Source organism: Jaculus jaculus, chromosome 8 (assembly GCF_020740685.1).
Source record: "Jaculus jaculus isolate mJacJac1 chromosome 8, mJacJac1.mat.Y.cur, whole genome shotgun sequence".
NCBI classification, from domain to species: domain Eukaryota; kingdom Metazoa; phylum Chordata; class Mammalia; order Rodentia; family Dipodidae; genus Jaculus; species Jaculus jaculus.
This window is the reverse complement of record NC_059109.1, coordinates 141,864,162-141,878,135: the sequence shown is the minus strand read 5'-3', so window position 1 is coordinate 141,878,135 and position 13,974 is coordinate 141,864,162. Positions and strand designations below refer to the sequence as shown.

Genomic DNA, 13,974 nt, shown 5'->3' with positions numbered 1-13,974 from the left:
GTTCGTTTGCAGTGGCTAGAGACCCTAGCAACCCACTCTCATTCATTCTGTATGTGTGCGTGTGGGCATGTGTGCATGTGTGTGCATGCATGCGCATGCACGCTTATGTTTCTCAAGCTGAAATAAACCCTTCCTTCCTTAAAAAAAAAAAAAAAAAAAGCCTTAGTCTATGGGGCCATACTACCACATGTAAGTATTAGGGAATTAAACCCTGGTCATCAAGACTTGCAAGCAAGCACCTTTAACAGCTAAGCTCTCTCTAGCTCAGAAATGGAAGAATTTTTAATACATAAAAGTATCCAGAGCAAGGAAAGAGTACACAAACCTCCTTCCTGGGAGCTTCTGATAACCTTTGAAGAGCCTCTTACCTTCGATGCCTGGAGTACTTGCCCCGGACATGTCCTGAGCCTGTGCATCCTGGAGTGGGACAGCTGGTGAGACAAGCAGGAAAGGTCACCTTTGACAATATAACCTGAATCTTAGTGCCTATACAACCCCACTCTAGGAAGCAGAAAATAATCTCAAAATGGCTCATCTCAAGATGGACATTGGAAGTTTGCTAAAAAAATAGTGAAAAAATTGACCATTTAAATAAATGAGTGGCTCATTACAGATTTATTAATGTGTTTAATTAAATATCTGTATATACAAGAACAAGGGTTTTAACTGGACAGCTTCATTTTCCCATGGCAGGCATTCTATCAGCTACTATCAGACTTCTAGAGGCTTGGGGACATACTATCCCTCTCTAAAGGGAACTCACTACTTGTTTGGCCCAAGTCCAGATAGCAGTTGTACTTCACTAAGTCCATCACTGATTCTGTGATATTGAGGGCAGCAGTCTGTTCCCTTCCTGGAAAACTATACTGTAGCTTCCAGTCAGGGAGTGCTCTACATAGGCCAAGTCAAAAAACATGGATAGTGGGAGAGACCCCACTCCACTACAGCTTCTATATAGGAAGGGAAGCCAGTAGGTCCAGTGAACTGCCTACCTTGCCTGGAAGAGAACTTGCCAACTGTGCTGAGAAGGGCAATGCATTCCACCCTCAGGCTGACAAGTACAAAAGGATGAAAGTAAGACTCATAAGACTCACCTTTTGCCACCAACATGACCAAACCAGTGGGAGCCTCTGAAAACTTCCAGTCATGAGCACTAATGCTGACCACACTGCCTAGCCATGGTTGTGGGGCCAAAGGCCCACAGGAACCCTCAGCTATGTTGAGGCCTATGTAGCATAGGAGTCTAGGGTCCACCATGGCTCAGGCTCCTGTGGGTTGCAAGAAGCTACCACTAACTTGTAGTACTATGAACCAGTAAGATGTAAACTATGAGGCCACCTGAAAGGGGGAGAATGTCAAACCTGAGCTCCCTATGAAGGAACTGAGCCATCTGCTGAGAACAGAGCACCTGTTTCTAATAGGACTGCCATGGTGGGTCTGAGTGCCTGCCTGAGATTAGGATGAACTCTCTTAAAACATGGCCTTAAAAGGAAGGAAGTTGGAAAAGGGAGTGTGATTCCTGGGACCCAGGGCAGGATCCATTCCACCTCTGTCCAGACACCCCTGAGGACTTCCAGTGGGTTGACCATGGCTTGCCTGCCAACAGTAGAGGCCCAACTGGCCATAAAGCCAAATTTGCTGACCATCTGCAGAACTGAGTCCCAGTCCACCAACCTTAGCAGAAGCCATAGGGGAGGAGAGCTTCAAAAGTACCCTCCCCATGGGCTACCATGGTTGCTGGTCTTTAATGTGTAAAGAGAGAGGTAGAGAAGGGAGGAATGTGGTAGGGCAGAAGGAGAGGAGAAGCAAAAGGTAGAGCGAGATTTTACAGGAGTTCTTTTGCAGATGGAAATTGCTGTTGCCTCTGGCTAGTCTAGTATGAAATCCAGTCCTATACTTATTTTCACTCTCTCAAGAACAAGCTTTGAGACTTTTCTCAGCAAGCTCCTTGTTGAGGATTTGAAGTTGAGGTCACAATTAGTTGATTAATCACTGAGTTAATCAGGCAATTAGATGTCAGCTGTTGTGGAAGCATATGGGGGCACTGGTACTACCCCCAAGTCACCTGCTCCAAAGTAACTTCTCTGCCTTACTTAGAAGAATTCTGGTCCCCTGTGAGTTGGGCCTGCATTTTCCCATCCACACTCTGAGGGAGTGGTATCTAGCTCTTAGATCAAGTGTATTGAGCTGGCAAAGCCAATCTGGGGCAGGAAGCTGGAAATCCCTTAGGGCCAGCAGCAGAGGAAAAATCAGAGTAACATGAGACCTAGCCTGGGTTCCCATAGGCTGTAATGCTAACAGACATCACCCTTGAGCCTTACAGAGTCATCTATAAGCACAAAAAAAAAAAAACTCCATGAGCACAAGTGCTCCTATGCACATGTGAGCATCTATTTACCCCTTTTAAATACATGAATACTTAGAGTATACTGAGCACTCACGAGCATATATGAGCTACTAGTGCCTCTATACTCCTAGGGCCAGGCATGGGGTAAATATTTGGCAACCTTTAGAAGTAGCTTAGACCCAGTCCTTCTGAGTCTCCTCTACCCAAAGCAGATTCAAAGTGATCCCTCTCTTACCACTCAATGCCCATGTGTGCTCATAGGTGCACACAGGTGCTCATGGGTGCTCATAGTCAGTTATAGGCTCTTGTGACATTTATAGGTACTCACAGGCAGTCACAGGCACTCAAGGGTATTCATAGGAGCTCATAGATGGTCATAAGTGCTCACAGGCAGTCACAGGTCCACATAGATGGACACGGGTACTTGTGTGTGCTCATAATCACTCAAGAGCAAGTCCTTCTGACCCCCTGAATTCCCCATTATTGGTTCCCATTGACTGAGGTCAAGTGCAGACACACAAAGAAACAGCCATTGAGGAGCTAAGGCTCTAGCTGATGACCACCTCCCAGCAAGCATTTTGGATGCAGTTTTGAAGCACCTAAACAAACCTTAGACATCCAAGAACTCAAGTTGGAAGTGAGACCAAGTCCTAGGTTGGAGCCACATCTGACTACTACTCTGAAGGGACTGGCTCCCTTCCCACCCATGGAGGGGCAAGCTCTGTGCTGACCTGTCCTCTGGTGGTGGCTCAAGGAGGAAGGACCACAGAGGAGGAAGGATGAGCTGAAGGGTGCATTTGGGGATGGCCCTTACAGTCCAGGGATGTATCTCTAAGACAATGACCTCAACCACCCTAAACTCTTGCCTCAGAAGAGTGGACCCCACCAAAATGCACCTTGTGATATATGTCAGTTCTTGGAAAGGTACTAAGGGAAACCAACAAGTCCATGTCTTCTTCTGGGAATTAGTGTTAAATTCAAGGCACAAGAAATTAATGGAGTGCTGAGAGGCATCTTAGGGTCTTGATTATTCTAGTCTAAGCTCCCCTCTCCCCATGCTCACTTCATAATAATCACCCTGATACCTCCCAAAGAACAAGCATTCTTGCAAGAGTTCTGCTTAAGTCATGGAGGGGTGGGGTCCAAGGGTAGTGACATTACAAGCTGTGAGATCATTCATGAAGAATCCTGAGCATAGGGCTGCACCTAAGTGAGTTTACCTAATGTCATGATTTCCACTGGTGTTCTTCTCTCAGACCACAACTCTGTGAGCACTCTGTGGTCCACACTGCGTATTCTGGCATCCACATCATGTGTGAGCTCCATGTGAACAGAGGTTCTGTCTGCTTGTCTGACCAGAGCCATAATGCCATGGTAAACAGGCATTTTGAGGGAGAAAACAGTGTTCCAATGAGGCATAAATCCTCTCACCACAACCTGAATCCAGTCAGTCAGTGTGAGGGGCACATATGCAGGAAATCTCTAACATGGAGCTGTGGTCAGCAAATATGTGGATACAGGAATGATTGGCACTGTTTGCGCACATGGGTTGATTCCTTGATATAATCTTTTTCACTTTTCTCTAAGCATTTTTTTTTCAAAAATTAAGAATAGTAGTACTGGTAGTGTAGCCAGTTATAGAACACCTTGCCTAGTATGAGTTAGACCCTGGTTTGGTAACTAGCACTGCACAAAAGAAAGTGTGGAAGAGGAGAAATAGGAAAGAGGAGAATTGCAGAAGAAATTTTTGCTAGAACACTACACACTTACACATTTTCTCCTAGTTTATCCAGAGATATCCACTAGTAGCAAGAAACAAGGTTTAGATCACAGAGTAATGCAAATGTGTATACCTACAGATTCCCTCACTTGTGCGGGCCCAGTCTCTCAAAACATTGAGAAACAGGCAAAGCCCATTTGAAGAGTCACTCTTCCTTCAATTCTTTTTAATTAATTTATTTATTTGAGAGTTACAGACAGACAGAGAGAGAAAGAGGCAAATATATAGAAAGATAAAATGGGCTTGTGGAGGACATGTAAGACATCTCCAAAGTCACAGGTAAGAATGTAGTGGGCAGTGCCTGGTGCTAAAAGGAAAACTTTCTTACCTGAGGTCTGTACCTGTGGTCTCTGAGAGTCCTGAGTAAGAGAAAAAGAAAAACAGGGAAGAACACATGGGACTTATAATTGAAAAGTCATATTTCCCTAAGAGTGTAAACCAAATGAAAGAGCTGAGAGCTAGCCAAGAACAAGGAAAACAAGCCTAGTGAGTTCTAAACTGCTCCTCCAGTGCCTACCCTTTGCTGACCTCTGGGTATATCTTCCAAAGTCAGTGGAGGGAGCTACTCATCAGTCCCATATGGGCTCTAGATACCCTCCTTCCCTCCACAATTTACAGAGCCAGACCTGATCTTCTCTCAGCCCCTAAGCCCAGTGTGATATCTCTTTCTCTAATTGCAGATAGATATCAGCTTTTAGTAGGAGACATTGCCCACTAGACAACCTGCACAGAAACCACGACCAAAAGACATGTGGCTAGCCACAGTGATGGGCACCAGCCATAAAATGTGCAGGGGTCCAACCAGTACAGGTACCTCTCAGATACTCAGAGCTCCTTGACATGCTTTAAGGAAAAAGAAGAAGCCTCAGGTAGGGGAGATGGCCAAGTAGTTGAAGATCAATATTAATAGAGTGAGCAGGGCCTCAGCCTCTCCTTCCCAGCATGAGCAAAAGGCTACCAGGTAGCTGGACATTATGGTGGGACTTATACTCTTGAAGAGAACTATTGGGCAGAATAGCATCAGTGGTTCCAGAAAAGGAAGCTGGTAAGGATGGAGACCAGGCTAGACTGGGCTGGTGCTTACCTCGGAGGGCCTTAGACCGTGTGCGAGCTCGTTTGTCATCATTTTCTAAGCTCATCTGCAAGCAAAAAATAATCACAATATTAAGAAACTCTGAGCCAGGCGTGGTGGTGCACACCTTTAATCCCAGCACTTAGGAGGCTGAGTTTGGAGCTACCCTGAGACTACATTCTGGGCTAGAGTGAGACCCTACTTCAAAAAAGCAAAACACAATCTCTTTCTCTTTCTCTCTGCCCCCTCCCCCACCTCTCTCTCTGTCGCTCTTAAATAAATAAATAAAACAAAATTTATTTTTAAAAAAAAGAGGGGCTGGAGAGATGGCTTAGTGGTTAAGTGCTTGCCTGTGAAGCCTAAGGAACCCGGTTCGAGGCTCAATTCCCCAGGACCCACATTAGCCAGATGCACAAGGGGGCACACATGTCTATAGTTCGTTTGCAGTGGCTGGAAGCCCTGACATGCCCATTCTCTTCTCTCTCTCTCTCTCTCTCTCTCTCTCTCTCGCTTTCTCTTGCACACATGTGTGTACATGCACTATCAAATAAATAAATAAAACAAAAAATTTTTTAATTAAAAGAAAAAGCAAAAAAAGAAAAGCAGCAGCAGCAGCAGCAGCAGCTCTGGCCAGCACATCCCACATCTAGAACCATGAGGGACATCTGGACATTTTCTGACTCAAACTTTGATGGTGACAGATTGTCTGCAACACAGAATAACAAGACTGGGACCAAAAGCAGGCACAGCAGGTTAGGAGGGTATAAGAAGGTACTGCTGGTAGAGACCACCAACATCTATATCTTATCCATACCTCCTTGACACTCAACCACCATTGCTTCTGGTTCATATCTACCCAAAAAAAAGCCACACAGATTTATGTGTGAAAGTGTTTCATAATACAAAGGGCTCCTGACTCAAGTAACAACATCCACTGCTCACCTGGCCAGGCAGGTGCAGAGGCACAGGGCACATTGCTGGCTACACAGAGATTCAGCTGCTGGGATAAAACTAATCTAGCATGCCCCAGGGCCTAGCTTGCTGTACACACTTTCTCAGCTCCAGTCGACACATCCTCTGGACTGCCAGCCCATCAGAGTCTTTACACACCTATACTCCCTACATCTGAGCAGACCCCATGAGTATGCTACCTACAAAATGATCCTTCCAAGAAACCAGGGGAAAGCCCCCAAGAAGGGTAACACTCACAGACAGGACATATCTAAAAATAGGGACTCCAGATATGATAAATAATCACACAGAATCATCATTCTGTGTCACCATGACAAACTGAAGGAACAGGCAAGATCCTGGAAAGCTTTGCAATGTGGAGACTAATCCTCTTAGAGGTGAAGACTGAGTGAGGCAGTTATGCTCCCAAGGAGAATAGTGGCTGGCCTCAGCTTTACCGCCTGTCCCCATGGTTAGGAATAAGAGCAGACAAACCTGTGCCTGCCCCAGGCAACAGACCCAGAACAGCAAGGCTCTGTGTGTGAGTTTGGCAAAGAGGAAGCAGGAGAGTGGGAGAAGTTTCAGAAGGAAAATAATGGGACCCAGAAGCTTCCAAGCATGCCATCTTAAATAGGGCTTTATATACTAAAATTCAATATGAGAAAAACCTCTGTCTTACCATATGGGAAGAAAGAAAAGAGAATTCTTCCATTAGCATGTGAAATTTGCAAACAGAACCTCCCTGTATAGCAGTAAGTCATGCAGTAATTTATGTGATTTGTTAAGGAAGAAAATAAAATCAAAACCTCAGTAATTTATGCAACCTGTCAGCTCCAGGCTGTGGTGTGCAGTGCTATAAGCCATGTGTTTATTACAGCCTTCTCATAAAACAGAAGACAATTACTATAATTTCTATTTTTAAAGTGGAGGTTCCCCATGGACCAATGGCTCACATTTAAAATGAAGAGAGGAGCAAGTGTCTAAGGGACTTCATTACATTTATGAGCCTTCAAATGTAGATGGCACTGAGCTTGTGCACAATGTATTCTGAGGCAGGCTACACAATGGAGCTGATGCATCTGATTGCCCCATGCCCACTTTCAGCTGAAGTGTAATCTATAGTTGTGGGGTTTTTTTTGTCAGTTTTCCTAAGGAAATTGGCAGGCATTCTGTTAGGTTAAAGCATGCCTTGGCAATTTGGATTTCCTGCAGATAAATTATTCAAAGAGCAGAGAACAGAAAGGGCTGCAGTGATGTGTAATAGGCACTGCTTACAAATTGTAAGATCCCATTGATGAAGCTAACAGCTGTAGTATTCATTGTCCTGAGCACCTTCCATTTACACTTTATCTGCATCAAATGGTCAATGCACAAGAAGTTCTCTTCAGTGAGTATAGCTTTGATTTTAGGAGTGAAAGCCCAGGTCTGTGGGAAGAAGTCAAGGTTCTTTAATATAAGAATGTGTTTGTAGGAGCTGGGGTGACTTGTGACCCCACAAAAAGCAAAAGAAGTTTCCCTCCCACTGTGTGAAGCTGACAGGAGTGACTGAGGCAGAGGCAGCTGGCAAAGTATGTGGGAACAAGACCCAGCCAATCTACATGCTTTCCTTTGTAGAAAAACTCAAAGCACCCCAAAATGGGTCTGCTAACCTCTTACCTGGAGGTACTGCCTTCATGAGGCCATCATGTCTATGAGCATGTCTATACCCAACATAGCCCATGCTTGCCCATTCATCATCCTGGTAGCAGGCCCCACAACCTCCTGCTCCCTGTGATCAAGAGTGGATCCTGTCAACAGGGCAACTCACTGATGCAAAAGCAGAAAGTTTCTTCTCAAAAGACCATTTACTTGTCCTAAGCACAAACCAACCAGGATCTGGTTTGGCACAGCCTGCAAATAATTCAATGGCCTCTTGCCTTGGGGGTGAAAGGGCCCCTTTGTTGAAACAGATCAAGCTCACGGGCCAGGGATCTTACCCAAGAGTAACATCTGCTCTGTTTCTCTAAGACTAGCTTCATACTACCAACAGAGCACATTCTGCAGCTCTAAAATTTCAGCAGTTTCCTTTCTATAGAAAATCTAGGGAGTATAATTTACAAATTCAAACACATTATGTTTTGCTACACCTATTAGCAAGAGAGAATTATTTCTCCATCCACCCATTCAACTTGGTTTCTTGGTACTACACTCAAATGAAGTCTCACAGGTGGATGTTTTTGCTTTGTTCTATATTTCTTTTTTAAACAGTTAAGAACAAGTCAAATAAACTCTTTTAAACACAATGACTAACTCCTTTTCATACTCATCTGCAGAATATCCTTGCTGTAAGAGAACATCTTGTATTGGAAAATCTCAGGTATCAAAAAAGCAAATGCAGCAAGTAACCTCAAAACCTGTAGATTCAGCCGGGAGTGGTGGTGCACGCCTTTAATCCCAGCACTTGGGAGGCAGAGATAGGAGGATCATCATGAGCCCAACGCCATCCTAAGGCTACACAGTGAATTCCAGGTCAGCCTGAGCTAGAGCTAGACCCTACCTCAAAAAAAAAAGTAGATTATTTTGGCTCTGTGCTGGTTGTCTGAAAATGAACTCAGAACCCAGTACAGTCAAAATCAATGACTTGAGGTTGGAGAGATTGCTTAGTGGTTAAGGCACTTACCTGTGAAGCCTAAGGACCCACATAAGCCAGATGCACAATGTGACACATGCATCTGGAGTTCATTTGCAGTGGCTAGAGGACCTGGTGTGCTCTCTCTCTCTCCTCTCTCTCAAATAAATAAAATATTTTTTTTAAACCCAATGACTTATGTCTGGTATTTAAGAAAAAAAAAAAAATCATAGCTTTAGCTTCCAAGAGGGCAGGGGACTCCCAAGCCAGTCAATTGGACCTCAGAGGCCAAATTCCTACCCCCTTCCAGATGAAGGCCACCCTCCCCCACATCTTGTCCTGTACTGATGGACAAAGACTGATCCAAGGGTAGAATCTGTGTGAAATCTGGCTCCAGCAGCAGGTGTCTTGGCCAGGGAAGGTTTGCAAATTACTCCATAAAGGACTAAGTACAAAAAATAATGAAGGTTGCCAGGTGTGGTGGCACACACCTTTAATCCCAGAACTCGAGAGGCAGAGGTAGGAGGATCACCATGAGTTTGAGGCCACCCTGAGACTACAGAGTGAATTTCAGGTCAGCCTGAGCTAAATTGAGACCCTACTTCAGAAAACAATAAATAAATAAATAATGGGGATTACAGAGGCTTGAGAGACTGAGTAAGGTAGGGATCAGTGAAAATCTGAGGATGTCCAGAAGACAGACCTCAGGTTGGGGTGCTCTAGCCCCAGCACCTGAGAGCACCTTTGGATGGCTAGCACAAACTTAATGGTCAGACTTCTGCCCTTCTTCTAGCTTTCCACCCTTCACCTGCTCATTTTTTTTGCAAGGCCCTCATTTCATGCTGAAGAGAGCCCCCTCTTTCATAGATATAAGGTCACTCACTGGCTTTGTTTTTGCTTGTTTATTTGTTTCAAGGTAGTATCTCACTCTAGCCCAGGCTGACCTGAACACATTCTGTAGTCCCATGCTGGCCTCGAACTCACAGTGATCCTCCTATCTCTGCCTCTCGAGTGCTGGGATTAAAAACATGTGCCATGGGCTGGAGAGATGGCGTAGCAGTTAAGCACTTTCCTGTGAAGCCTAAGGACCTCGGTTTGAGGCTTGATTCCCCAGGACCCACATTAGCCAGATGCACAAGGAGGCACACGCGTCTGGAGTTCGTTCGCAGTAGCTAGAAGCCCTGGCGTGCCAATTCCCCCCCCCCCCCTTTCTCTCTCTGTCACTCTCAAATAAATAAATAAAAATCTAAAAAAAATTTTAAAAAAACATGTGCCATACCCCTGGCTAACCACTATCTCTTACACAGAGCTATCCAAGATACATCATACATAGAGGGCAGATGGAAGGAAAAGTGAGTATGGCGGGCACTCAAAACTGACTGAGATGCTAGTATTAGAGGTGGAGAGGTATGTCAGAGGACCTGAACAGACAGTTGCAGAAGCCCATTTTAGAGGTTCTAGGCCTCCCAATCCTAGCCCCTGACTTGAGTGACACACATTAGTGTTTTATTTTACTTAAGATGTATTCCAGTAGCCAGCAAAGCTGGAGAATTACAATGGATTTGGACAATTTTTAGAACCTTAGGATCTTATGGATTATGGTATACCAATAGGAGGGTTGAGATCTTTATACAAAACTTTCTTCTAGAGACCTAGAGGGGGGTATCTGCTGATTCCTGGGAATAATAGGAAGCCCTGCTAAAGGAAGGGGCTGAGGAAGACATGAGGTAAAGAAAGTGGCAGAGAACTGACCATACCCTGTCCTGCTTGGCTTCATAATGCCCATTCTGTCTTCCATTGAAAGGATAATAACACGTAAGGCTTTTCCTTATTTTCTCTTGTAGGTAGCCAAGAGGGATATCAGCTCTCCGACTACTGCTGAGAACCCTGAGCAGGTCCATGCCCACCACTAGGGTACCCCATTTAGACTTCATGAGCAGCCTTCAAGCATAGGCCTTGCTTTCTCCATAACACTCCAGTGAGGTCCCTTAGAGCTCACATTATGTTTGCTGCCCACCAGGAGGGCCTTCCCACTGTTTTACCTTTCAAATGTGAGCTCTAAGCCAAGTCAACCCATAGTCACAGAACAATAAAGACATCCCACTCCCTCAGTAACCCAGCACGAATTCCATTTTCCATTCTCTGGATCTCGGAGGCAAAACCAGTATCCCTACATACCTTTGCACTCCACTGGGAGTCATCATAGCACTTACTGGTTCCTTGCAGTAACAGTTCTGGTCCCCTTTGAGAAATGTACCCCTGTGCATTCCTTCTACTTTATTGTGCAAATGAATAGACCAGCCTCCTTCTTGGGTGTAGAAAGACACCCATATGGGACGCATGTCTAAGGAGAAGGGAAAGGTGACCCCAGAGCTGGGAGTCAAGGTGAACAGCAGCATGGGGCAACCTTTTTGGAGGTCACATATCAACTTCTCTTCTGACATGTCAAGACTGTGCATTGAGGGTCCCAGCCAGGACCCAGGTATAACATGCAAGATGGGAACAGCCCAGGTATAGACAGGATGGGAACAGCTCAAGGCATGGAAGTCAGGATGGGGATAGTCCAGGTACAGACCAGATGGGGACAGCCCAAGTGCAGATAGCAAATAAATAAAATAAAAATACTTTTTAAAAAAGTATAACTAGACCAGGCATGGTGGGTTACACCTTTAATCCCAGCACTCAGGAGGCAGAGGTAAAGGGATTGCTGTGAGTTCAGAGCTAGCCTGAGGCTACTTAATGAATTCCAGGTCAGTCTGAGCTAGAGTGAAACCCAAAATTATAACTACAAAATAGATGCCCTAATAAGTCAGCCATATTTGTATGTTTGTTTCCCTTTTTATTTTTAGAAAAAAAAAACATTTATTGATTTAGGAGAGAGGGAAAATGGGCATGATGGGGTCTTCTGTCTCTGCAAACCAACTGCAGACACAGGCACCACTTTGTGCATTTGGCTTTACATGGGTTCTGAGAAATTAAACCAGGTTTGCAAGCAAACACCTTTAACTACTGAGCAATCTCTTCAGCCTCCTTTATTGTTTTGATACAGTCTGGCTGCCATTGAATTTTGGTCCTCCTACCTCAGACCCTTTTTTTTCCTGAGGTAAAATCTTGGTCTAGCCCAGGCTGACCTGGAATTCACTATGTAGTCTCAGGCTAGCCTCAAACTCAAAGTGATCCTCCTACCTCTGCCTCCTAAGGGCTGGGATTAAAGGTATGTGCCACCATGCCCAGCTTCCCTCAGACTCTTAAGTGCAAGGATTATAGGTATGCCCAGATATAGATGGAATTTGTTCCTCTCCAGGGCATAATACAGCAACATCAAGTGGGATGGCCAAAAATGCCATCTGTAGTGGCACTTCCTCCCTGAAGTTACCTCCTTCCAGTTGCCTTACCTGTCATTCTCAACTCCACTCATCCACTGTGTATAATTTGGGGAAAAAGTTTAGCAAAGTGTTCAAAGATTACCAGCTGTAGTGGTTTGAATCAAATGTCCCCCATTAGCTTGTATTTTCAATGTTGGTCCCCAGCTGGTGGTAATTTGGGAGGTAGACCCTAGCTTGAGGAGGTGTGCTCCTGGTGGTGGCTTTTGGAGTGTTATAGTCAGCTTCCCCTTATTAAAGATCATCTCTCTCTCTTGCTATAACTTTCCACCTGCTATCACTGGCTAGTACTGAACTCAGAGGTCAACCATATCCTGGGTTCTCCTGTGCAGACTCTATGGTCCTCTGAGCTTGCTCTTCATCTTAGGCCCCTTTGCCTGAGCTGCTTCATTCAACCTCTTCCATCAGAAGATACCACCTGTGCCACCCCTTAGTCATGAGACATCAACCCTTTCAAATCCTCCCTCCTCCCTCTCCCACTCCTCATCTTAGTTGTAACTCAGAACATTGGCTCAGGCCCCATATTCTCAAAACAGGAGTCAGGCTTGTAGGTGGTAAGTTTATAAATGTGTGGTACTGCAGGAGGGCCAGAACATGGGTCCCAAGCTCATTCCCAGCACCCGCATTTTGAACAGTCACATATAGTCAATGGCAAGCCCAAACCTTCTAAGCCTGGCATCCCTTGGCTATAAGGGGTCCAAAATCCTCCTATCCCATCCTGACAGTGTGCCCAACAACCACAGAAAGCACTCTACTATGTCAGACATGGTGGTGCATGTCTTTATTCCCAACACTTGGGAGACTGAGGTAGGAGGGCTACAGAGTGAGTTCCAAGTCAGCTTGGGTTAGAGTGAGACCCTTTTTCTGTTTTAATATTTTATTTATTTACTTGTGAGAGAGGCAGACAGAGCAAGAGAGAGGGACAGAGAGAGGGAGAACGGGAATGCCAGCCCCTCTAACCACTGCAAATAAACTCCAGACACATGTGTTACTTTGTGCATCTGGTTTTACATGGGAATTAGAAAATTGAACTTAGGTCCTTTGGTTTTTGTGGCAAGCACCTTAACCACTAAGCAATCTCTCCAGCCCAGAGACTCTTTTTCAAAGAAAAGGAGCCTAGGGAGATTGTTCTGTGGTTAAAGGCATTTGCTTGCAAAGCCTACTGGCCTGGGGCTCAATTTTCCACTATCCATGTAAAGCCATATTATAAAGTGCATGTATCAGTGGCAAGAGACCCTGACATGCCATTCTCTCTCTCCCTCCCTCACTCTCTCTCTCTCTCTCTCTCTCTCTCTCTCTCTCTCTCTCTCTCTCTCTCTGTCCTGCTTGCAAATAAATAAATAAAATTTTTAAAAAAATATAACAACAGAAGCCAGGCATGGTGGTATATGCCTTTAATCCCAGCACTCAGCAGGCAGAGGTAAGAGGATCACTATGATACTACATAGTGAATTCCAGGTCAGCATGGGTTACAGCAAGACCCTTCCTTGAAAAACCAAAAAATAAATTAAAAAAAAATTTAAAACAGGGGCTGAAGAGATATCTCAGTAACTATGGGGCTGGCCTTCAAAACCTAATGATCCAGGTTTGATTCCCTAGTACTAATATAAAGCCAGATGCACAAAGGGAAGCATATGTCTGGAGTTCATTTGCAGTGGCTAGAGGCCCTAGCATGCCCATTCTCTCTCAATCTCTCTCTCTCTCAATCTTTCTCTCTCTCTCTCTCTCTTTCTCTCTCTCTGTGTGTGTGTGTGTGTGTGTGTGTGTCTTTCTCTCTTTCTGTCTCTCTGTGCTTGCAAATAAATAATTTTTTAAAGTTTAAAACAATAATAA

General features: G+C 44.8%; 1 protein-coding gene across 6 annotated transcripts in view; it reads right to left on the bottom strand.

Annotated features, from left to right (window-relative positions):
• Myt1 (myelin transcription factor 1) overlaps positions 1-13,974 on the bottom strand; it is a 95,781-nt gene that overhangs the window by 55,831 nt on the left and 25,976 nt on the right. For all 6 annotated transcript variants that reach the window (XM_045157189.1, XM_045157185.1, XM_045157188.1 and 3 more), the window contains exons 3-5: positions 5,212-5,266; positions 4,456-4,486; positions 369-431 (exon numbers count right to left, since the gene is read on the bottom strand). In XM_045157189.1, the coding sequence (XP_045013124.1) occupies positions 369-431; positions 4,456-4,486; positions 5,212-5,266 (149 nt within the window). The remainder of the gene's footprint in view (positions 1-368; positions 432-4,455; positions 4,487-5,211; positions 5,267-13,974) is intronic.